The 25,222-nt window shown below is 34.6% G+C and overlaps 6 protein-coding genes, 1 long non-coding RNA gene and 1 pseudogene across 8 annotated transcripts; 4 read left to right on the forward strand and 4 right to left on the reverse strand.

Moving 5' to 3' along the window:
• Positions 1 to 115: 115 nt before the first annotated feature.
• On the forward strand, positions 116 to 3,701 carry fbxa-19 (F-box domain-containing protein; the record flags this gene model as incomplete). The annotated part of the gene is made up of 3 exons (NM_001368615.2): positions 116 to 219; positions 756 to 1,359; positions 3,463 to 3,701. 3 exons carry the CDS (start codon positions 116 to 118, stop codon positions 3,673 to 3,675), a joined length of 921 nt encoding a protein of 306 aa, NP_001355395.1. The 3' UTR covers positions 3,676 to 3,701.
• fbxa-15 (F-box domain-containing protein) lies at positions 3,649 to 6,376 on the reverse strand (the record flags this gene model as incomplete). The annotated part of the gene is made up of 3 exons (NM_064982.3): positions 3,649 to 3,940; positions 3,989 to 4,613; positions 6,306 to 6,376. The coding sequence occupies 3 exons, from the start codon at positions 6,374 to 6,376 to the stop codon at positions 3,731 to 3,733; spliced, it is 906 nt and encodes a 301-aa protein (NP_497383.1). The 3' UTR covers positions 3,649 to 3,730.
• A 462-nt stretch (positions 6,377 to 6,838) lies between these two features.
• Positions 6,839 to 9,328, reverse strand: fbxa-14 (F-box domain-containing protein). The gene is made up of 4 exons (NM_064983.7): positions 9,127 to 9,328; positions 8,276 to 8,638; positions 7,127 to 7,751; positions 6,839 to 7,078 (listed from the first exon to the last, which is right to left on the reverse strand). The coding sequence occupies exons 2-4, from the start codon at positions 8,344 to 8,346 to the stop codon at positions 6,863 to 6,865; spliced, it is 912 nt and encodes a 303-aa protein (NP_497384.1). The 5' UTR covers positions 8,347 to 8,638; positions 9,127 to 9,328; the 3' UTR covers positions 6,839 to 6,862.
• A 1,277-nt stretch (positions 9,329 to 10,605) lies between these two features.
• On the forward strand, positions 10,606 to 12,439 carry linc-40. The gene is made up of 4 exons (NR_101788.1): positions 10,606 to 10,821; positions 10,985 to 11,591; positions 12,147 to 12,238; positions 12,296 to 12,439. It is a non-coding gene; the product is annotated as a long non-coding RNA linc-40 (long non-coding RNA).
• On the forward strand, positions 11,505 to 15,781 carry Y82E9BL.18 (F-box domain-containing protein). Its single transcript, NM_001027786.4, has 6 exons — positions 11,505 to 11,591; positions 12,147 to 12,238; positions 12,296 to 12,393; positions 13,321 to 13,429; positions 14,658 to 15,294; positions 15,475 to 15,781. The coding sequence occupies exons 4-6, from the start codon at positions 13,359 to 13,361 to the stop codon at positions 15,679 to 15,681; spliced, it is 915 nt and encodes a 304-aa protein (NP_001022957.2). The 5' UTR covers positions 11,505 to 11,591; positions 12,147 to 12,238; positions 12,296 to 12,393; positions 13,321 to 13,358; the 3' UTR covers positions 15,682 to 15,781.
• A 949-nt stretch (positions 15,782 to 16,730) lies between these two features.
• On the forward strand, positions 16,731 to 18,392 carry Y82E9BL.19 (DUF38 domain-containing protein; the record flags this gene model as incomplete). The annotated part of the gene is made up of 2 exons (NM_001267913.3): positions 16,731 to 17,340; positions 18,180 to 18,392. The coding sequence occupies exons 1-2, from the start codon at positions 16,771 to 16,773 to the stop codon at positions 18,390 to 18,392; spliced, it is 783 nt and encodes a 260-aa protein (NP_001254842.1). The 5' UTR covers positions 16,731 to 16,770.
• A 243-nt stretch (positions 18,393 to 18,635) lies between these two features.
• Positions 18,636 to 20,182, reverse strand: Y82E9BL.9 (annotated as a pseudogene). Its single transcript has 2 exons — positions 20,063 to 20,182; positions 18,636 to 19,037 (listed from the first exon to the last, which is right to left on the reverse strand). Coding segments are annotated over exons 1-2 (522 nt in total).
• A 1,227-nt stretch (positions 20,183 to 21,409) lies between these two features.
• Positions 21,410 to 25,055, reverse strand: fbxa-5 (F-box domain-containing protein). The gene is made up of 4 exons (NM_064984.4): positions 24,960 to 25,055; positions 24,817 to 24,900; positions 22,741 to 23,344; positions 21,410 to 21,730 (listed from the first exon to the last, which is right to left on the reverse strand). Exons 1-4 carry the CDS (start codon positions 25,046 to 25,048, stop codon positions 21,527 to 21,529), a joined length of 981 nt encoding a protein of 326 aa, NP_497385.1. The 5' UTR covers positions 25,049 to 25,055; the 3' UTR covers positions 21,410 to 21,526.
• Positions 25,056 to 25,222: the final 167 nt, after the last annotated feature.

Raw genomic sequence — 25,222 nt, forward strand, 5'->3', positions numbered from 1 at the left:
TCGATAACGTCACTTGCCTCTTTGAAACTATGGAAAACTCAAAATTTCACACTTTTACATTGATTTTTCCTCACATTTCCTTGTAATTTTGATACGATTTTTAACGATTGACTCCATGATTTTCAGAAAATCGAAAAAAATGTCAGGTTCCCCAACTTTGCTAGAATTGCCTATAACAATCGCTAACCAAATTTTGGAAAAACTGGAGCCCATGGCTATGTGAGTTGCATTTTTTTCTGAGGCAGGGATGGGCGGCAAACGATTTTTTCCGGCAAGCCGGCAAATTGCCGGAATTGAAATTTCCGGCAAATCGGCAAATTGCCGGAATTAAAATTTTTTGGCAAATCGGCAAATCGGCACATTACCTTAATTGAAATTTTTGACAAATCGACAAATTGCCGGAATTGAAAATTTCCGGCAAACCGGCAAATCGGCAAATGACCAAATTGTTGAATTTTCCGGAAAAACGGCAACTTGCCGGAATTGAAAATTTCCTGCAAATAAGCAAACCGGCAAGTTACCGAAATTGAAAAGATCCGACAAATCGGCAAACCGGCAAATCGGAAAATCGGTAAATTTGCAGAATTGAAAATTTCCGGCAAATTCAATTTGCCGAATTTTCCGGAAAACCCGCAATTGCCGGAAAAACGGCAACTTGCTGAAAATGAAAATTTCCTGCAAATCGGCGGGCCGGTAATTAGTTGATTTGCCGCCCACCCCTGCTTTCAAGTATCTCTAACCTACTTTTCTTCTAGGCTAACCTGCCGAAAAGTATGCCGAACCTTACGATCTACCATTGACAGACTTGGAATTCTATACGGTGACATCAGATTCGGCATTTGGGAAAATAGCGTGACTATGAATTCGGACGGGGTTGACTTGGAATTTACTGATGCGAATAGTGTGACTCACGACATACTAAACAGGAGAATCTTAGGAGACAACTATTTGGGAAGTGCATTCAAGGATTTGAAGGTGCTCTTGGAGCACGCAAAAGGCTTGGCTATTTGTAACTACTCGGAAGATGATATATATGCAACCGTTTTAATAGACGTCTTGAAAGAAAAAGAATGCATCCACATCAAGAAAGTTGTATTTGAATATTTTTCATTTAATGATATTGTATCACTCCTGCCTTACTTCAATGCTCAAGTGCTCCAGGAGATTCGAACTGAAGATAGTGGCCTTATAGAACAATTTGAACGAATAATTGCGCTGGATCAATGGAAAAATGCAAAAAAGTTTGTGATTTTGGATTCAGTAATTGATAGTAACCATATGGAACAACTATTTCATTTTGAAGAGTTTCTCGTTAATCTGGATGATTTTTCTGTAGAGCATGCAGTTCAAATAAGAGATGTAAGTGGGAATTTTGCTTGAAATTGTTTGAAAACACCAAAAAAAACTTTTTGAAAATTTCCTTAAAAAAATGGTTACGGCGGCTCAAAAATTGGCCTAAAATTAGTTGAAATTTAAAATGGCTGGAAGTTTTTTTGAAATCATCGTCTAATTTTGTGCATGCAAGTTGATAGTTTTGTATTTTCAACTAGATTTAGGTACATTTAAGGTTGATGGAGGCCCAGATTTGGCATAATTTGGTAACTTTTTTATTAAAATTTGATAACTTTTTGGTAAATTTCGGCAACTTTTCAATAAAATTTTATATTTTTTTGGTAAAATTTGGTAACTTTTTGGTAAAATTTGATAACTTTTTTGGTAAAATTTGATGTAGGGTTTTACCCTTTTTCTCTTTTATTTTTCCCTCAACGCAAGCTCTTTTGTCATTTTGACACGCCAAAACCTCTGATTTCCTGCTCAACAAGTTTCGCGCCTTGCGATCTTGTTGACGCACTTTCAGTGCCTTGCGCACTTGGCGACGCGAATCCAAGATTTCTCATCACTTCTCCCGCAAGAACGGGTGCAAGCCGGCCGACGCCGAGAAGCTTGCCGTTTTTCATAGGTTTTAAGGTTTCAAATTGTTACAAGTTTAAGGTTTTTATTGTTTCTGTTTAAGGTTTAGGATTTAGTTGAGGAGTTTTCTCCTTGTTTTCAATCATTTGGTCTTGGTTTGAGAATTATTCTCAAGTTTTGCATTGTTTGGTGCGAGTTTTTCAATAAATAGACTCGTGGAATATCAAATTGTCTTCTGTTTCTTTTGCCTTGTCTTCTTGTTTCAGATTTTACAGCTCGGGAAGTTTTATACTTCTCCGACTTTGATAACTTTTCGGCAAAATTTAGCTTTTTATTTTGGTAAAATTTAGTAACTTTTTGGTAACTTTTTGGCAAATTTCGGTAACTTTTTTGTAAATTTTGATAACTTTTTTGTTAAAATTTAGTAACTTTTTTGTAAATTTTGATAACTTTTTTGTTAAAATTTAGTAACTTTTTAGTTAAATTTGTTAACTTTGTCGTAAAATTTAGTAACTTTCTTGTAAATTTTGATAACTTTTTCGTAAAATTTAGTAACTTTCTTGTAAATTTTGATAACTTTTTTGTTAAAATTTGGCATCTTTTTGGTAAAATTTGTTAACTTTTTGGTAAAATTTGGTAACTTGTTAGGTAAAATTTGATAACTTTTTTGGTAAAATTTGGTAAATTTGTGATAAAATTTGTTAACTTTTTGGTAAAATTTGATAACTTTTTTGGTAAATTTCGGCAATTTTTTTGGTAAATTTCGGCAACGTTTTGGTGAAATTTGATAACTTTTTTGGTAAAATTTGATAACTTTTTTGGTAAAATTTGATAACTTTTTTGGGTACTTGTGTATTATACCCCCGCCATTTTAGAAATTAATTAAATTTCCATTAATTTATCGGTTCAAATTAAACGTGATACCCATTTTCCTTGTTAGGCTTAGGAATGGTGTTTTCCTAAGCCTGAAATTCCACACGTTTTTTTTTATAAGTAAAAAAATTAATTTTTAAAATGGCGGGGGTATAATACACAAGTACCCTTTTTTGGTAAAATTTTGGTAACTTTTTGGTAACTTTTTAGGTAAAATTTAATAACTTTTTGGTAAAATTTTGGAAACTTTTAAGCAAAATTTTGGTAACTTTTTGGTAACTTTTTTGGTAAAATTTGATAACTTTTTTGGTAAACTTTGGTAAATTTTTGGTAAAATTTTGGAAACTTTTTGGTAACTTTTTTGGTAAAATTTTATTACTTTTTTGGTAAATTTTGGTAATTTTTTTGCCAAAAATAGGTGATTTCCGGTGATCCATCGACCTTAATTATACCTAAATCAGGTAGAAAACTTGAGATAATAAGTTTTACATCTAAAAATTGACGATGAATTCGAAAAAGTTAGTTTCCAGCCACTCGGTCAAATTTCAAATGTTCCCAATTTTTAGGCAATTTTTTGAGTTGCAATAACTTTTTTTTGGGACGTTTTTGAGAAGTTTTGTAATTAAATTTGGGGTGTACAGAATTAATAAAATTCGCCTACATCTCCTTTAATTTCAGAATCTCCTGAGAAAAAGCACTTTCAAGAAGTGTACTGTAAGGTTCCATAGCACAAATCCAACGAGGGTGGCAAAAATATTTCAACCGGACTATACCGATGACGAGGAGTTCAAATTCGAATATTCAAACGACGAGAATACATTTTTGATTCATTTTAGAGAACTGTCTCTCAATCATTATGAGCTTTTTATTGAAAAGTGTTTATTAAAATAATTGGCAAAATAAAATCTTTTTTTTTTAAACAAAGTTACCAATAAATATGCAAATTTTATTCAACCAGTCTTTCAATTTCAAGTGCGCAATCGTAGTAACCATAAAGTTGACACTTGATTGCAAATTTACCCTGATCGTTCGAATATTCAATCTCATATCTACTAGGACTGTCCGGATCAAATATTTTAAGGATGTCATCGGCCTCCTCTTCATAACCACCAAAGTCTATACAGCATTCTCGGAATGTGGGCCTTGTTAAGAGATCCTGAATTCAATTATCTTAACAGAAACCTATTATCTAATTTCAACTTACATCTCTGATATCTATCACAGTATCATCTGATAAGTAACACATTGCAATGGAAAACTCTTCAAAGTCAAACAAATGTTTAATGTGATCATCGTCAAAATGAGCATCGCTGAGATGGAAGGATCTTGCACTTTTCCATTGATCCATATATATTATTTTTTCGAATTGACTAATATTGTCAGAAATCGATAAATGAATTACAGCCAGCATGTCCGCATTGAAATATGGGAGTATAGAGAGAGCATCATTGAATGATGTATCACGCAGCCAGATTTCCTTAACGAATATCGATTTTTTGACTTTCAAGACGTTTTTGAGAGCATTGATAATGTCCAATTTATCTTCTATATGTACAGAAAAGCTAAACTTTGACAAGGAATTGTTCAATAGTATCTCCAAATCGTTAAATACTATTTTCAGGCAACTTTCTCTTTTGATAATCTTTTCCTTCTCATTATAATTCAGTACAGTACTACCATCTATTGCACTGTAATATTTGGTTTGAAATTTGTCCAATTCCAGTTCAACCTTGTGATTTTTCGAAAATGTCAACGAGATTTTGTCAAAGTTGAATCCGATATTATCAACGGCTGTTCTCAGGTTGCGGCAAACTTTACGGCAGGTCAATCTGAAAGGAATGAATTTTCAGACTGTTTATTGCATTGAAGCAACTTTATTGATAGCATAAAGTATGTCAACCTTTGCTCTTATTTCAAAATTCTGCCGCTCTATATTATTAAAAGGGGAAAGTGCCAGCGTGTCGTTTTTTGAAATTTTCAAAAAAATTTCGCTCGCAAAAACTGTACGATGGATGTTCGCGGTTTTTTGTCATACACAAGACCCTCGCCTAATTGGGTTACACTATCGACGGGTGCCCGGGAGTCGGCGGTTAGACCCCCCAAAAGGCGATTTTAACGAAATGGCTCCTGGTTTAAATTGACGTAAAATTCGGGTTTTGATCCGACAAACTTGGTAGTAGTCACAATAGATGCGTATATATTTGGCCTACACGTGGGTACCAAATTCACCGAGATACCTCAACCCACTGATAAGATATGATTACTTATATGCAAAAAAGACATGGTGGATGTTACTATTGTAGTTTGTAGTCTGTGCTTCAGAGAAAAATGAGTTTCCGTCTCTTGAAGTGATATTGGTTTTGGGTTAGTAGGGGGATATGGTCGGTGTACTGTAGTAGTACTGTAGGGGTACTGTAGGAATACTGTAGGATTACTGTAGTTTTGGAAAAACTAACTTTTTGTCTTTTGAAGGTATATTGGGGTGGGGGTTAGTAGGGAGATATTGTTTGGGTACTGTTGTAGTACTGTAGGAGTACTGTAGGAGTACTGTAGGATTACTGTAGTTTGGGAAAAAATAACTTTTCGTTTTCTGAAGGGATATTGCTTTGGGGATAGTGGCGGGTACTGTAGTAGATATGGTCGGGGTACTGTAGTAGTACTGTAGAGGTGCTGTAGGAATTCTGTAGGACTACTTCGTGGTGAAACCCATCGTGGTGAGACCCTTCGTGGTGAGACCCATCGTGGTGAGACCCTTCGTGGTGAGACCCTTCGTGGTGAGACTCTTCGTGGGCAGACCCATCGTGATGAGACCCATTATTTTTGACGGGAATTCAAATTTATTTAAAAAAATTTGGCGGGAATTCAAATTTCTTCAAAAAATTTTGGCGGGAATGCAAATTTCTTCAAAAAATTTTGGCGGGAATTCAAATTTTCTGAGAAAAGAATTGGGCAGGAAATTCAAATTTCTAGAGAAAAGCCCTATGCTGAGAGTTAACGTATCTCGTTCATTCTTGAACGAATCGACTCCAGCTTTCTTAGATAGACCCCATACCCGAAGGGCTAGCAAGTTCGAGGCGAAGCCGAGAACTTGCTAGTCTAAACTTAAATGTATCTAAATCTAAGAACAAAAGCCTGAGGGCTTAAGCCCACTGTCTCATCCTTAGCATTTAAGAAAATCTTCACGCTTCTGGCTTTGGCCTTCAAACTACATACGTGTTTAAAGCTCACATACATATATTAAGTACATTAAATACATTACATACATGCATACACATACATATATATACATATATATACATATACATACTTATACATACATATTCCTATGAAAATTAGCTCTCATATTTTTTGAGTACAACATCTGAATGCCTAAGATGTCAGCTAAAAAGTTTGAAACTCTAGCAAAAATAATTAAAAATAAAATTTTCCAATACACTGAATAATAGCAATGAAATATTGTGATATTCTTTTCAGAAAAATTTATGTAGCTGTTTAATATAAGTGAATGAAAAAGAACTCACCGATCCATAGGCTCCAACTTTTCCAAAACTTCACTAACAATGTCTAGAGGGATATTGAGCAACGATGGCATTTTTTAAAAATGTTTGAATAAAAAGTATTTACTGACAAAAGCGAAGTAGAAAATCAAAAGATGTGTGCTAGTTTCGTCAGTTTACCTGATAAGGTGTTTGACTTTTCTCAGAGTTTCTAATCTCTCTAAAAGTGACGTTTGCCTACACTTGAGTTTTAAATTCCACTCTGCACATTTTCGTGTGTCATCGAGAAAAATAGGCGACAATATAGTTCAGCTTCTGCCAAGATCGTGTCTTTAATCCTGTGCTCCTGTAGTTTGGTGCGTTCTATCCACTAATTTAATGTATTCCACCAGTCCCTCATCAAATGCCAAGAATAGCCGAAACTTCTGACTCAATTAACCCGAAAAGTGTCGGCTGCGAGCAAAAAGCCACCATTCGCATTATGCTATGCAAAAACAAAGACTTTGACTTTTCGCCACAGGGTAGAAAAAAGAAAAGAAAATCAAATAACAAGTTCAGGAAAAAATAATCATATGCAAATTTTATTCAACCAGTCTTTCAATCTCAAATGCGTAATCGTAGTGCCCTACAAGTTGACACTTGATTGCAAATGTACCCTGATCATTCGAATATTCAATCTCATCACTACTATAGGCTGGCCGGTCCGGATCAAATAGTCTTAGGACTTGATCGGCTTTAACTTCATCACCTTCAAACTCAATACAACACTCTCGGAATGTGGGCCTTGTTAAGAGATCCTGAATTCAAATATCTTAATAGAAACCTATGAACTAATTTCAACTTACATCTATGATATCAACCACAGTATCTGTTAATAGGTACGGCAATGAAATGGAAAACTCTTCGAAGCGGAACAAATGCTCAATGTAATCATCGTCAAAGTTAACATAGCTAAGATGGAAGGATCTTGCGCTTTTCCATTGATCCAGATATGTTATTCTTTCAAATTGACTAATATTGTCAGAAATCGATAAGTGGATGATATCCAGCATGTCCGCATTAAAATAAGGAAGTATAGAAAGAGCATCATTGAATGATATATCACGCAGCCAGATTTCCTTAACGAATATCGATTTTTTGACTTTCAAGACGTTTTTGAGAGCATTGATAATGTCCAATTTATCTTCTATATGTACAGAAAAGCTAAACTTTGACAAGGAATTGTTCAATAGTATCTCCAAATCGTTAAATACTATTTTCAGACAACTTTCTCCTTTGATAATCTTTTCCTGTTCATTATAATTCAGTACAGTACTACCATCTATTGCACTGTAATATTTGGTTTGAAATTTGTCCAATTCCAGTTCAACCTTGTGGTTTTTCGAAAATGTCAATGAGATTTCGTCAAAGTTTATTCCGATATTATCAATGGCAGCTCTCAGGTTGCGGCAAACTTTACGGCTGGCCAATCTGCAAGGAATGAGATTTTAGACTGTTTATTGCATTGGAGCATTTATCTTAAAGGTGGGGTACCGAAGTCTGGGAAATATTTTTAAATTACTTCAAATTTTCCCCTGATTTAGAAAAATCGATGTGAAAAAATTCAAAAACCAATCCCTGATTACATTTGAGATTAAAATCACAATTTGTGCACCCATGAGCTTTTTCAAATTTATGCCGAAATAAATTATCATTGGAGCGTTCTTTTTTTTTTTAATTTATTCTTTCACGCCAATCGAACATTTTTTTAGCATAAAATTTAATAAAAATAGCTAGGAGAAAATTAAAAAGCTGTTGGCAGTAACTTTTAAAAATTATTTAAAAAAAGAAGTTTAACTATGGCAAAAAATCCAGACACGGGTTAAGAAGTCCTTGGCAAGAATGTGAGTTTTATGAATTTTAAAATTTGTATCCTTTAAAATTTGTATGTATAAATTTGGAAAATGTATCCAAATTTTATATGATCTTTACGATTTACGGATTTTAGAACTCACCGATCCATGGGCTCCAACTTCTCCAAAACTTCGCCAACAATCTCTAGAGGGATATTGAGCAACGATGGCATTTTTTAAAAATATTTGAATGAATAGTATTTAGTGAAAAAAGGAAAGTAGAAAATCAAATAGTGTGTGTCAATTTCGTCAGTTTGCCCAAGAAGGCAAATGCCAAACTGATAAGATGTTTGACTTTTTATCAGAGTCTCTTATCTCTCTAAAAGTGACGTTTGCCTACAATTGAGTTTTTTATTCCACTTTGCACACGAGAAATTTGATGAACTTTCAACTGTTGTACTGTGAGAGTACTGTAGTATTACTGTAGAAGTACTGTAGGGATACTGTGGTGGTGCTGAAGGGTAGCTGAATAAAAAAATTTCAAAAAATTCTAATTTACGCAGAAATCATTTTGGCTTGCTGAGAAAAAAAAAATTGTCGGGTATTCAAACTTTCTGGTAAAAAAACATTTAGGCAGGAAAATTTAAATTTTCCGACAAATTTTTTTTGGTGGGAATTCAAGTATTTGAAATAAAAATCTGACGAGAGTTACAAGTTTCCAAGGCATTTTTTGGCGGGAATTTTAAATTTTCCAAGAATTTGTTTTGGCGGGAATTCAAATTTTCCGAAAAAAAAAATTGGCGGGAATTTAATATTGAGAAAAATTGTGGTGTGGCGGCAGTGAATGCCCTTTAATTATTTTTTGGATAAATATAAAAAATATTTAGAGAATAAAAAAATTGTAGTTAGATTTGGTGATATGATTGATGTATTTTTAATTACGATCAAAAGATCCAAAAAATCGTGAAAATACAGTTTCAATATGATCTTATTTCAGACTGAACCATCTATACCTGGGCAATGTTCGCGTCGAAACGAGGTACAACAAAGAAGGCGTGTTGGTCCTCTCCAAGAACAAGTGAGTGATCGTTTTGGCTCTGCGCGGCTCCAGGAATCAGTAGAGCGGTACTTATTTTGGAAGTACCGCGTCCGTCTTACAAGACCAAATTGGCCGCTCGTCTTTATTGAAGAGAACTCCTCCAACCAGTCCCCAGTTGAACTCATAAACTTGCTCTGTAAGTTTTTATTCTTCTAGTATATGTAATCAGTTGTGGTTTTTCAGGAGCCCCACATCCCGCCACTCCCGTGAGCACATTTAATCTTTTTTTACCAAAAAAAACTTTTAATAAATAATTTTTAAATACAAAAAATTGTTCTCACGTGTTTTTTCAATATTTCAGGGCACGGTGTGGAATTTTTAACAAAAATTCAAAAAAAGATGTTCCAAAATTTAATTTATTCTCACGCGAGAGGGTTGAATTTTGAAACTTCTTCTGTGTGCCTATGTTTTGTTTCAGCTCTTTTTCAGCTTTGATTCAGTTTTTTAAAGATTTTTTTTGGAAGTAAGCAAATTGAGTGTCGTTCCTGCGAATTTGTAAAAATAGAATCTAAAATATCTTTGCTCTATTTTAGAAAAACAGAGATGAAATATTGATAAAATGACAATCTTTCGACCTAAATATCTCGAAATTTCCTTAAATTTTTTTTCTTAAAATTCATCAGTGTATGAAATCGACAATTGTCTACAATTCTAGAGTAGTTAGAAATACGTGGCACCAATAGTTTTGGAGCAGTGCGTCGACAAAGTGGAGAAGATGTCTAAAAATAAGAGGTTTGTTCCAGATAAAGTGAACTGAATGGGTTACCCTTCAAGTTTTCTTTCTCAAACTTCATGATTATACTGAATTGACAATTGTCTACAATTCAAGTACATTTATGTATCATCCGGACCCGATTTCGACCATCGGAAAAACGTTCTGTTTGTTTTTGTTTTTGTTAACTTTGCAAAATAAGAGGTTATATTAAATAGGCAATTATCTACAATTCCTGTTTAAATATAAGTGTTTTTCATAAACAGTCGTGAAGGAGAGCAACTGCAAAGTTAACAAAAACAAAAACAAACAGAACGTTTTTCCGATGGTCGAAATCGGGTCCGGATGATACATAAATGTACTTGAATTGTAGACAATTGTCGATTTCATACACTGATGAATTTTAAGAAAAAAAATTTAGAGAGATTTTCGGCTAGGTCACTTTATCTGGAACAAATCACCTATTTTTAAGCATTTTCTCGACTTTGTCGACACACTGCTCCGGGAGTATGCATGACACGTATTTTTAAACATGCAAGAATTGTAGGAAATTGTCGATTTCATATTCTGATAAAGTTTAAAAGAAAAAATTTAAAGGAATTTCTAGCTAGGTCGCTTTAACTGGAACAAATCTCCTATTTTTAGGCCTAAACTCAACTTTGTCGGCGCACAGCACCGCAAATATGAATGCCTCAATTTTTAGAAAACCGAGAAAACTTGAAAACTGACCGAGTTATGATTGAAAAAGTAGATTCGCGAAAATGGGAAAGTGTGCAAAATTTGGCACTTATTCGTCTTGCTCGGCCGACTCATAGAACTTTACTCAATTCTGAGTTGAAAATCGTGTTCAACGTATTTTTTTACGTGGGGTAGAAAAAAAATATCAAAAAAGATGAAGTAGAACTTGAGATAAAGACGAAAAACGACTTTTTCGGAAAAAAATTTTTTTTGGCAAAATGGCATTTTTTGGCCTTTTGTTTTATCACAACTTTTTGGCTTTTGCACTAAAAATCAGTCTCTCTGAGTAGTATCTTGCACATGAGTTTGAAACAAAACAGAGCAAAACCCGAATTTTAATTCAATTAAAACATGGTTTTTTGGGGGTAAAAAGAGCAAAAAAATTTTTTTTCAAACTGGGGAAAGCCGCCCTGAGCTCAGTTTTGCTCCAAACTAAGTGCCGTTTTCTGCTCCACCGTGGGGCAAAATATTTCTAGTAGGATTTCAAATATTAGAGCATGAAGTCACGCGGCTCTGGAGTTATTAATGAAAACGAAGTGGGACATTTTTTCGCAAGCCAAAAAAAGTGTCAAAAAACGCGAAAAAGGGGCGGAGTCTGCACACTCGGCATTTATTAGAGGCTGCTTGGCAGAATTTCAATTTTTTGGTACTTTTTTTTGTTTGAGCTCACTCCATATTTTTTCGCCCTCCTTCCCTTGTCAGCGGTCTCCCGTCCCAATTTTATTGCACCGAACACCCTTAAAAATGCATCGACGTATTTTTTTCCACACATCTTCTCATGTCTCCGTCTCTTCTCTCTCGCCTACCCTCGACCCTTCCGCAGAAATATTCATTCCGTTTTTTGGAGGCGACTTGTGTGGTTTGCCAAAAATTTTCTATTGATTTTTACTGATTTTGCTGATTTTTTAACTGATTATTTGGATTTTCATGTAAGTTTCTCAGATTTTTGTTTCATAAATCAGGGTACTGTAGGGGTCTGTAGGGGTTATGTAGGGATGCTGTAGGGGTACTGGGGGGGGGGGGGGGGGGGTACTGTAGGGGTGCTGTACGGGTGCTGTAGGGGTACTGTAGTGGTTCTGTAGGGGTACTGTAGGGGTTCTGTAGGAATTCTGTAGGGGTACTCTAGTGGTACTGTAGTGGTACTGTAGTGGTACTGTAGGGGTACTGTAGGGGTACTGTTGTGGTACTGTAGGGGTACTGTAGGGCTACTGTAGGGGAACAGTAGGGATATTGTAGGGGTATTGTAGGGGTACTGTAAGGGTACTGTAGAGATCAAAACTATCTGTAGGGATACTGTAGGAGGTCTGTAGTGGTACTGTAGGGGTATTGTAGGGGTACTGTAAGGGTACTGTAGAGATCAAAACTATCTGTAGGGATACTGTAGGAGGTCTGTAGTGGTACTGTAGGGTAGTGTAGGGGTACTGTAGGGGTCTGTAGGGGTTCTGTAGGGGTACTGTAGACTAGCTAAACATAAACTTTTTCAGAAATTGAAGTGACAAGCATTCTAACCTCGACGAGTCAAGCGCCAAAGTCGTTCCCTCATCAAGAGAACCTAAAACAGCCCCATTTTACGAAGGTTGGTAATTTTTTTCAAAGATGCCATCAATGATAAAATCTGAATCTTTTTTTTCAGTCCTCAACTTCAAAAGTTCGTGCTGAAAAGGATTGAAAAAGGGACAAAATGAAAAAACGGATCATCTATAATGCAGCAATCGTCATCTTGAAATTTTTGTAAATTTTTTAATATTTAATTTTATTATCAAATGAAAAAAATTGATACTTTTTAATACAAAATTATGAATTGAAATTACATAGTACTTTAGAATTTAAAAAAAAACCAGCTTTTGGTTAAATTCTGAATTAAAAAAAATAAATCTTCCGTACAAGCTAACATACTTTATTTAGTATTTTCCGGTATTTATACCAATGCTGAACAGTTTTATAGTAGAAAAAATAAAAAAGAATGACTCCATATGATTTTCAGGTACTTTTGAATTTTTGAAAATACAGCTTTTGGTGCATTTTCTGCATTTTTTAAATTATCTTCCGTACAAGCTAACATACTTTATTTAATATTTTCTGGTATATTTGATCATGCTAAACAGTTTCATAAAAGAAAAAAGAATGACTCCATATGATTTTTCATTACTTTTGAATTTTTGAAAATAACAGCTTTTGGTTAAATTCTACATTTTTTAGAATAAACTTCTGTACAATCTAGGACACTTTGTTTACTTGTATTTTCTGGTTCGACCATGCTGAACAATTTTAAAAAATAAAAAAGAATGACTCCATATGATTTAGAGGTACTTTTTAATTTTTGAAAAATACAACTTTTGGTGCATTTTCTGCATTTTTTTATAAAATCTTCCGTACGAGCTAGAATACTTTATTTGGTATTTTCTGGTATAATTGACACTAATGAACAGTTTTATGAAATAAAAAATAATCGCTCCATATGATTTTGCATTACTTTTGAATTTTTGAAAATAACAGCTTTTGGTTAAATTCACAATCTTTCGAATATTAATTTCGCAAGAAAAACTACAGATAATTTATTTGTGTGCCTAATTGAAGAGTGGTCATAGAAAAAATCAAATGATGAATTTCGATTTTTTACGAAACTGATAAACTTATAAGAAACTGAAACCTTTTTAGTTTCACCCCGTTCACTCTTAACAAAAAGTTATGAAACAATGCCCACACTTAACCACCTACCAGTTGAGACTATTTATGAAATTGTGGAGAAATTTCAGGCAGTGGATAGGTGAGTAAATGTTTTTTTGTTACTTCAGTTTGGCCTAGGGACCTCCTGACCAAGTCTGGAAATTTTTTTCATTATATTTTTGAAATTTCGACAAAAAAATTGATTTTTTTTTTGGTTTTATGGGACCAAAAAACCTAAAAATCCAGTGGTGTCTAAAAAAAATTTTCAATTTTTTCAATTTTTTTCAATTTTTTAGACACCACTAGATTTTCAGGTTTTTTTGGTCCCATAAAACCAAAAAAAATCACTCAAAAATGGCCAAATATCATTTTAGAACTTTTCAAAATTTTTTTATTTACTGTCAAAAAGTGGCAATTACTCAGTTTTTGCCACTCATTATTTTGTCGACCAAAAAAACTTTTTTTTTCATACATTTTTTATACTGTAAATTTGTTTAAATTATTTGTATGAAAACATTGTAGGGATTTTCTTAAAATCTCAAATTTTCCAAAATTTTGGCAACTTGCCAAAACTTTGACCGGAAACAAAATTTCAATTTAAAAAAATCGAAAATGTTAGTTTTTCAGTTTTTCTCAAAAAAAAAACCGAAAAAAAACAAAAAATTGAGATCAAACTTCGGATAACAAAAAAAATTGAAATTTGTGAATAAAAAAACCAAAAAATGTTAAATTTTTGTTTTATTTTAAACTTTTTCGAAACAAAATCATTAAGACCAAAATTTGCTCAATTATATTTGTAGAATACAAAAAAAATTTTTTTTTTTTGGTCCCAAATTTCGGTCCAAAAAATTTTAGATTTTTCATAATTTCCGGTCAAAGTTTTGGCAAATTTTGAAATTTTGGAAATTTTGAAATTTTGAGGGAATCCCTACAATGTTTTAATAACAATAATTTAAACAAAATCAAAACATAAAAAATGTCGAAAAAAATTTTTTTTTGGTCGACAAAATTACGAGTAGCAAAAACTGAGTAATTGCCACTTTTTGACACTAAATAAAAAAGTTTGAAAATTTTTTGAAAAGTTTTATCATGATATTCGGTAATTTTGGCACTATTGGAGTAGTTTTTAACAATTTCCCCATTGGCGCTGCTCTGCCTTTAAGTAGTGTTTCAAACTTTATTATAAAATACAAATTTTCGTACTTTTTTGTACGGCTGTGACTTAATTATTCAACACTGGATTTTTTTGGTTTTTTTAGTCCCAAATTTAAAAATTTCCAAAAAACCTCAAAAAACTCCCATCCGACCCTAGTTATACATAATTTCAGGCTTGTCCTCCGAAAAGTATCCCGACGCTTTCGCATTCAAGTTGATAGGCATGGAATCCGTCCCAGACACCTATACATTTGCCTGAATCGCTTCAATCTTCTGGAATTGCACATTGATGGAGCAAAATTCAAATATATCAATGTAAATGGAGATTGCGTTGTGAAAAAGTACGATAGAGCATGGATGCGGCTGCGAAGAATTGCAGGAGGAGATTATGTAGAGATGGCGTTGAATGATATGATCGGATGCTTGCAGCATTCATTGATACTTCTCAAAATCCATCTTAACCATCACTTCAACGTTTTTATGGACAAATTAAGAGGCCGTGTGCACACTCAAAATGTCTCAATTCGTTTCCAGAATCCTTGTAATATTATCGCCGTTCTACAGTGCTGTGAGCCTGAGAATATCCACTTAGCAATGGAAAAGCCCACAGATTTTTTTACTTCGCTCACAACCGAAATGCATGACCAATTCAAAATAATCACTTGTACGGCCCAATGGAAATATGCAAAAACATTTGAGCTTTGGGGTTCTGACGTCGAGGCGGACCAAATTGAACATCTTTTTCATTTCGAAAAGTTTTCAATTAGAATGTTGGACTTATCAATTCAAAATGCTGCCAAAATTAAAGATGTATGTTTTAAGCTTAGGCTTGGGCTTAGGCTCCCCCCTCTAGGCTTAAGATAAGACTTAGACTTAGGCTTATGCATAGGTTTAGGCTTATGATTAGGCTTGGACTTAGGCTTAGGATCAGGCTTAGGCGAAGGCTTAGGCTTAAGCTAGGCTTCAAAACCACAATCGTGTTTTTTTCAGAACCTCTTGAAAAGCAGTACATTCAAAACGTGTGTCATCAGATTTTTCGGCTATAATACAATTGGCATTGCAAAAGTTTTCAAACCCGATTACTATACTGGCGACTTTCAATATGACATTCAATATTCAAACGAGAATCAAAAATTCGAAATTAATTGTAGAAAAGCTCCTTTCAATTGTTTTGACTTGTATATCAGAAAATGTTAATTTGTTTTCGTTTATTTAATTTATTTTTGATCACCTATAATTTTTTCACATCTATAATTTGTTAATTTAAAACCTCGTTATAAATCTTCCATTTTACAGAGTACCCTGTTGATAATACATATATTATAAATTAAATTGCGCCCAAACCATAAATATTTCAAAATGGAAAAAAATGGAAAAAACTAATAAAGTGGGGGAAAACTATGCACAAAATCGAAATTTGAAACTTTAAATGGTTTTTAAAAATTTTTTGAGATAGTTGCAAACAAGACCAGCCAAATTGGTGGGGTATCGAAATCTGGTAAATATTTTTAAATGACTCCAAATTTTCCCCTTATTCCGAATATCAATGTGAAAAAATTCAAAAAAAATTCCCTGATTCTTTATTTGAGCTTGAAATCGCGATTTTCATTTGTGCACCCGTGAGATTTTTCAAACGTCAAACAACAGATAAGAAACACATTTTTGCATATAATTGGACGGGTAGCGTTGTTGCGGCGGCAAAGATGGTTGGAATTGATAGGAAATCTAAAAACTCGGAGCATTTATTTTATTGAATGAATACTTATTTTTAAATCAGTGTCTGCTGCGGATCGCCCTGAAACTGGCTGATTTTGCTGTTCGGTCTGAAAATTCCGATTTCAAGTGATTAATTTAGCATTTTTACAACGAAATTAAGTTAGATTGACTTAAACACGTGTCAAGAATTAATATATCGGTGGAAACTAGAGAAAAAACTGTGAAAACCCGTTAAATCAGAAGGAGAATATATTAATTAATACAGAAAAATATATCTTTCGTAAATCTACACAAAAAAGCGCGCACTGTTTAGCGGAGTGTCGTTGCGCAGCAATATTTCACGTTTGAAAAATCTCATGGGTGCACAAATGAAAATATAAAATCAGGAAATTTTTTCGAATGTTTTCATTTAGATATTCGGAATCAGGGGAAAATTTGATGGAATTTATAAATATTTCCCAGATTTCGGTACCCCACCTTTAAGAAAATATCATTAATGCATGCAATTATTTCTATTTCAGACTAGCTTGTCGTAAAGTATGTCGAAACTTGAGAACCACCATTGATAAAATGCAGATTCAATTTGATAACATCTGGCTCGGCATGTATGATAATTTCGTTGAAATGTCGCTTGATGGAATTGTTATCAATTACTCAAATGCATTGAATATTGGTACAGCTGTTTGTACCAGACAAAGGAGAAAGATAGTCGGCGGAGAAAGGTTCATGAACCTAGTGTTCAAGGATTCGAGTACAGCCCTGGATCAGGTAGCGGAATTGCATATCACTAACAACACAAGAATGGTTAGCGGCATTGGAGCACCTTTGATAGACGTCTTGAAAGCCAAGAGACGTGTTCACGTGAAAAAAATCGTTTTCGAAAATTTCCGGTTCCAAAGCATTTGTTCCATTCTGCCGTTTTTTGCTGCAGGGGACCTGGAAGAGATTGGAGTGTGGGGTACTCGGGTTGGTGATCAATTTGATCAAATCACTAAATTGGAGCAATGGAAAAATGCGGAAACATTTAATATGTTGTTTAGTAAACTTGATGGTAAATGCATCAAACAGCTGTTCCATTTCGATGAGTTCAATGTCTCAATTGATGACTTTCCAATTGAAAGTGCTATTGAAATTCGAGATGTAAGTCATTTCAGGAAATATTTTTAAATGACTCCAAATTTTCCCCTTATTCCGAATATCAATGTAAAAAAATTTAAAAAAATTTCTCTGATTTTATATACGAGCTTGAAATCGCGATTTTCATTTTTGCACCCATGAGATTTTTCAAACGCGTCAAATGTTGCCGCGCAACGACACTCCGCTAAACAGTGCGCGCTTTTTGTGTAGATTTACGAAATATATATTTTTCTGAATTAATTAGTTTCTTTAATCTTCAGATTTAACGGTTTTTCACCGTTTTTTTCACCAGTTTTGGTCGATATATTTTTTGTAACAAGTGCCAATCCAACTTAATTTCGTTATAAAAACGCTAAATTAATCACTTGAAATCGGGTTTTTTAGACCGAACAGCAAAATCACTGAGTTTCAGAACTATCCGCAGCAGAAACTGATCTAAAAGTAAGTATTCACTTGATAAAAAGTTGAAATCAAAGTTAACATACCGCTTTTCTCAATTAAATTCACAAACTTTCGAAAAATCTCACAATAACTCTGTTTTACAGCAATAAATGTTCCGAGTTTTTAGATTTCCGATCAATTCCAACTAATGTTCGCCGCCGCAACAACGCTACCCGTCCAATTATATGCAAAAATGTGTTTCTTGTCTGTTTTTTGACGTTTGAAAAATCTCACGGGTGCACAAATGAATATTGTGATTTCAAGCTCAAATCGGAGAAATTTTTTGAATTTTTTCACATGGATATTTGGATCGATATCAGGGGCAATTTTTGAGCAATTTAAAAATATTTCCCAGATTGCGGTAACCCCATCTTTAAATTTTATATTCAAGTTGTTTCCAGGATCTCATGAAAAGAAGCACATTTCATAAGTGTTCGATCTCTTTCCGTAGCGATAATCTAATAGAACTCGGAAAAGTATTTCAGCCGGACTATAATGGTGGTACTGATTATGAGTTCGAGTATTCAAACGATGATGATGACACATTTTTGATTATGTGTGTGGACATGCAACCGGAGAGTTCATGGTTCTGGATTATACATGTTTACGAATGACTAGCCCTCAATACTTGATAAGAAATATTGCCGCAGCTGTGTTTTGAATGCGTCCTAAAAGACCTTTTTACTCCTTATCGTTCATTTTACTGTAAATAAAAACTTCATTTTTAAATAGAGACATGCTAATATAAATTTAAAAATTATATTCTTCTTTTCATTTCAAAGCTGATTTACTCGGTACACTTGCGCGTTTTGGTGACGAACTGAAAAAATCATGTTGTACTGGAAAATAATTATTTTTCAAAGTCTTACATCACGGAATCCATCCCATTCCTTCTCACTGCACTTCTCCGCAATCTCCTTCTTAATACAATCATTTTCTCCGTAAAACTTCTCGCAAGCCGGTGTCTCATTTTCCTTAATAGTAGCCTCAACTGCATTCGGATCCCACTTTGCAAAGCACGCAGACTTTGCCGCTTCCAACTTCTTGGCACACGGCTGGAAGTCTCCGGTCATGTATTCAATCACATTGCAGATCTTTTTCACGTCTTGAACCACGCTTTTATGCTCGTCGGCGAATGATTTTCAGGTGGCGGCGGCGAAACAGGATTGTAGAGAATCACACGATTTTTTGAATTCCTTGACTTCTTGGGAGTCTTCAAAGTCGAGTTGATTCTTCTGGGCTGCGAAGTTGTCGAGCTGCTGAAATCAATATATTTTTTACTTGATGTGAGAATACCTTATACCTTATACCTTATACCTTATACCTAACACTGAATACTTATACCAAATACCTAATAACTAATACCTTATACCTTATACCTAATACCTAATACCTAATACCTAATACCTAATACCTTCTACCTCATACTTAAAACCTAATACCTTATACCGAATACCTAATATCTAATACCTCATACCTAATACTTAATACCTAATAACTAATACCTTATACCTTATACCTTATACCTAATACCTAATAACTAATACCTAATACCTTCTACCTCATACTTAAAACCTAATACCTTATACCTAATACCTAATATCTAATACCTTATTCCTTATATCTAATGCCGAACACCTTATATATTAAACCTAATGTTTAATACCTAATACCTAATACCTAACACCTAATACCTAATACCTAATACCTAATTCCTAATATCTAATACCTTACACCTTAAACCTCATACCTCATGCCTTATACCTAATACCTAATTGCTAATAATATCTAATACCTAATACCAATACCTAATACCTAATACTTAATACCTAATACCTAATACCTAATACCTAATACCTAATACCTAATACCTAAAACCTTATTCCTTATACCTAATACCTAATACCTAATACCTAATACCTAATACCTAATACTTTATTCCTTATACCTAATACCTGATACCTAATACCTAATACCTAATACCTAATACCTAAAGCCTAATACCTAATACCTAATACCTTATACCTTATACCTACAAGGCATTTATATCCACTTCTACAACTTCAAAAGAGGGCGCATTTATCCGAAATGGTCTCGTCACGCGCCCGAAAATCAATGGGTCGAACCATCGCGCGTGAACACGCCCCTCTTTAAAGTTGCAGAAGTAGAAAAAATGCGATGCAATATTTTATGCCTAGTATCGGATAATACCTAATACCTAATGCCTGATACCTTATACCTAATACCTACTTGAGAACCGTTTTATAAAAAACAATGAACTTACATTAAGGCAAGTAACTGCCTTGATCGCTTCCGAATGAGTGCAGTTTCGTAGATCAACAACTACATCTTTTCCGTGAGCAGTCGCAAGGAATAAAACGGGAAGAAGCAAGTATCCGAACATCCTTCCACCAGGAAAAAAGTGAAGAATGAAAATTTACGGAGCCACTGGGAGGGGCCAACTGCTGACAGACACACTTAGAGAATGCTTGCCGTGATTAAAACATTTCTGTTGGTCAAAAGTTCTGGTATTCGAGCAACTGTTCGAACGTGCATCTTTAGTGTTTTTATTGAAAAAACTGTTGGTCTGATGATGAAACGAAAAACATTGACGGATGTGGGTTTTGGTCTTGATAACGCATTAGGAATCAATTTTCAGAATAACACGGTGCTGGGTATACGGTATTAGGTGTTAGGCATTAGGCCTAGGTATTCGATATTAGGTATTAAGCATCATTTATTCTGTATTAGGTATTATAAATTTGGTACTAGGTTATAGGAGTTAGGTAATAGGTATTAGGTAATAGGTATTAGGTATTAGGTATTAGGTATTAGGTATTTGGTATTAGGTATTAGGTATTTGGTATTAGGTATTAGGCATTAGGTATTAGGTATTAGGTATAAAGTATTAGGTATTAGGTATTAGGTATAAGGTGTTAGGTATTAGGTATTAGGTTATAGTAATTAGGTTATTGATGCTAGGTACTAGGTTTTAGGTTTTAGGTATTAGGTATTATACGTTAGTTTTTCCGTATGGTTTATTATTTTCGCTGTTTTACTGTGTTCTAAAACGTCTAAAACTTCTGAAGCCTCCTTGTTCAGACTCTAAACGATTTTCTGATCTCTTCATATCTTTTTCAAAGTTTCTCAATTTTTTCACCACGAAAAAGCGTCGCGAATGAAAATTTCTCAAGCCATTGGGAGTGCCAACTGTTCACAAACACTTTAAAAGTGTCACCGTGACTGGAACTTTTCTGGGGTTAAGGCAAAGGTTGTGCGAAACGAGCAACTGTTCAAGATGTGCCTACTTCCGCAATTTTTCCCAAAAACTATTAAACTTTCTAGGTTACAATGATCAAAAAACATTGCTTTTTGTGTTAATAAGTTAACTGGCATCGAAATTATTTTCCCCAGTTTTCGATATTCGGTATTCTAATAGTAAGACCGAAATTTTGTGGCTTCAGTTGGTCCTGATTTTTGGGGAAAAAAAAGGCTTCGATGTAACCCAACGAGTGGTCTAATTCCGATATCTTCTTATTTTTCCAAATGTCTCTAGCATTATCCCACAATGAAAATCACTGACGAATGAAAGTTTCTTGAGCCACTGCTCAAAATGTGCCAACTTCCGCGTTTTTCCCGAAAATCTATTTTTATTGGTCTGACGTGAAGTTAAGAACGTAAAAAATTTTTAGGCGAAAATCGGAGTAACATTCAAATTATTAATAAATTAGAAAAACATAAAAAATCATCAAAGGAATCTCACAATAGAAAATAGAAAATACTGCGTTTCCAGTTTTGTACACTTGATTCCAAAAGTGTCGTTATCATTCAAATAATCAAAATTACAAATTCCAAAAGTAAAATCGGGTTTGAAAACTCTTGCAAGCTCAAGTCGATTGTCGCCATGGAATTCGATAAGGCAACTGTTAAATGTTATTCTTTTCATTAGATTCTGTAAAAAAACCTTATTATTATCAGAGCTGAAATTTCCGGCAAATCGGCAAATCGCCGGAATTGAAAATTTACGGAAAATGGGCAAATTGTCGGAACTGGAACTTCCGGCAAATCGGCAAATTACCGGAATTAAAATTTTAGGCAAATCGGAAATTCGGCAAAAACCAAAATTTCCGGCAAATCGGCAATTTGGCGCAAATAAAAATTTCCGGCAAATCGGCAAATCGACTATCTGCCGGAAGGCAAAGCGGCAAACTGCCGGAATTGAAATTTCCGGCAAACCGGAAAACTGCCGGAATTGAAACCGCCGGCAAATTTCCGATTTGCCGGAAAACGGCCTTTGACGAAATTTTTCTGCTAATTGTATTTTCCGCTTTTTTTGTTCGGAAAACGGCAAATCGGCAAATTGGCAAAAATCAAAAATTCCGGCAAATCGGCAATTTGGCAAAAACCAAAAATTCCGGCAAATCGGCAAATCGACTACCTGCCGGAAATGAAATTTTCCGGCAAATCGGCACATTGCCGGAACTGAACGTTTCCGACAAAATAGCCCATTGCCGGAAATGAAATTTTCCGGCAAATCGGCAATTTGACAAAAATGAAAATGTCCGGCAAATCGGCATTTTGACAAAAATCAAAAATTATGGCAAATCGGCATTTTGACTAAAATCAATAATTATGGCAAATCAGATATTTGCCAAAAATTAAAAATTCCGGCAAATCGGCAATTTGCCAAAAATTAAAAATTCCGGCAAATCGGCAATTTGCCAAAAATTAAAAATTCCAGCAAATCGGCAATTTACACATTTGCCGATTTTGTCGACAAAAAAAGTTTCCGAACGGCACCACCTGCATCACATATTGCGAAAAAATGTGTTTTTCGCCGCGGCCGACACTGTTCGGGTTTCGCTGCATACTTTTCAAGAGGCGCGGCTCGCGGCGCAAGGCAGGCACATCAGGCATTTTGGCGCCTACTTGTAATTATAATAAAATGTGTTAATAACTTACATCTCGAATCTTAATCGCACTTTCCAACGGGAAATCCTCCATTTTAATAGTGAACCTCTCAAAGTGAAAAAAGTTTTCGATCAGATGACTACCAAAGGTAAAATTTGAAAATGAGACAATCTTAGCCTGCTTCCACTGTTCCAGATGAGAAATCATTTCAATTTTAATTTTCGTGGCGTGAATATTATTAAATTCCATGTCTTCTGCGTTAAAATACGGCAGAATTGAGAGCAAATCATTGAACGAGAAGCTCCAAAAAATTACTTTTTTCATTTGGACAGGGGCTTCCAAGGTGTTGGTCAGAGCTTGGACATTATAGTCTTTATTCCCAGTGACATTTCGAAGACAAAGCCTTGATGTATGCTTTGATAGGAGCTCCAGATCTTTGATGGCCAGTTTCATGAAGTTTTCGCAGCTGATAGTAGGTTCAAGTTTGTTAAGGGTCACTATAGAACAACCGTCTAGGTTCGAGTAGCCAACTTGATGATTATCCAAATTTAGGATAATTTCTTGGCTTCTCAGTCGCAATTCAATCTCTTTAAAATGAAGCCCAAGTTCATCAACAGCGTATCTCAAGTTTCGGCACACTTTTCGGCACGGTAGCCTGGAATTAATTTTTACACAATTTCTAAACATTTTAAATGTGCAAAAATTGAAAGAAAAATTTGCAAAAATGAGCAAAAATGTGCAAAAAAATGTGCAAAAGTGCGCAAAAAAATGCATCAAAATTTTTTTGGCTTTTTTTTTGATAATCGAACAATTTTACAGTTTTTTGCTCATTTTTTTCACATTTTTTGCACATTTTTTATAAAATAAAAATTTCCGTCAAATCGGCAAATTGCCTGAATTGATAACTTTTGGCAAATTGACAAACCGGAAATGTGACAAATTGCCAAATTGCCGAACTTTCCGGAAAATCGGCAAACTGTGGTTTTTGCCCTTTTTTCCGGAAACTTCAGAGTTTTAATATTAATCGGCAAAATTGTATGCATTCTAAAAATGTTCCTACATCTATTTTGAAAAAGTAAGCAAATTCTAGGAAAAATCTAGAAAAAACGGGCAAAAAATTTGGAAAATGCACGGTTTTTCCGTTTTATAAAAAATCCCTCAAAAAAGTTCCGGAAAATTGGTATTCGGCAAGCGGCAAAGCGGCAATTTGCCGTGATTGAAAAGTTCCGGCAAATTGGGAATTTGCCGTAATTAAAATTTTTAGACAAACGGAAAAACCGGCAATTTGATGGAATTAAAAATTTCTGGCAAATCGACAAACCGTCAATTTGCCGGGATTGAACAGTTCCGGCAAATCGGCAAATTGGTAAATTGCCGGAATTAAAACTTTCAGACAAACGGAAAAACCGGCAATTTGCTGGGATTGAAAAGTTCCGGCAAATCGGCAAATCGGTAAATTGCCGGAATTGATCATTTCCGGCTAATCGGCAAACCGGCAATTTGCCAGCAAGTCGGTAAATTGCCTGAATTGAGATTTCCGGCAAATCAGCAAACTGACAATTTTCCAGCAAATTGGTAAATTTCCAAAAATGGAAATTTCCGGCAAATCGGCATACCGGCAATTTGCCAGGATTTAAACTTCCGACAAATCGGCAAATTGCCGGGAATGAAAATTTTCGGCAAATCGACAAACCGGCAATTTTCCGGCAAATCGGTAAATTGCCGGAATTTATAATTTCCAGCAAACCGGGAACCCGGCAAATTGGCTATTTCCCGGGATTAAAAACTACCGACAAATTGGTAAATTGCCGGAATTGAAAATATTCGGCAAATCGGCAAATTGTCGTGATTTAGAAGTTCCCCAAATCGGCAATTTGCCGGAGTTGAAAATTTCCGGCAAATCGGCAATTCGGTAAACCGTCAAGTTACCGGAATTGAAAGTTTCTAGCAAATCGGCAGATTGGTGAATTTCCAGAATTGAAAAGTTACGGCGAATTTGCAAACCGGCAAACAGGCAATTTGTCGGGATTAAAAAATTCCGGCAAACCGGCAAACCGGCAAGTTAGCGGATGATAAAAGTTCCGACAAATCCACAAACCCGAAATTGGCCAAATTTACTACACTCACCGATCTATGTGCTCCAGCTTCTCCAGAACATGGTCAATAATTTCTGAAGGCAAATCGACAAGCGTTGGGTAAACTGGTGTCAAACTAAAATATATATTTATCACTAGTAAAATTGTATCACTACAACTTCTCAACTTACTTACCCACTCATAAGCCGAATACATTTCATCTCAATCCACATGTCCAAAGCTTTTCCTCTTTTTTCTGTCAGATCAGCCTGTTGGTCGGACATTTTAGTACGAAAAAATGAAACTTGAGTATAAAACTTTTTGAATTCAAGAAACAGCAAATATTTGTAAACATGAATTTTTATATCGTTTTTTTTTTCTGAATACCTTTCCTTTTTCTATGGAAGTTTCGATTTTGACTGAACAAATACTTATGTATATGGTTTCAAGGTTTTGGT

Source organism: Caenorhabditis elegans, chromosome III (assembly GCF_000002985.6).
Source record: "Caenorhabditis elegans chromosome III".
Taxonomy (NCBI): Eukaryota; Metazoa; Nematoda; class Chromadorea; order Rhabditida; family Rhabditidae; genus Caenorhabditis; species Caenorhabditis elegans.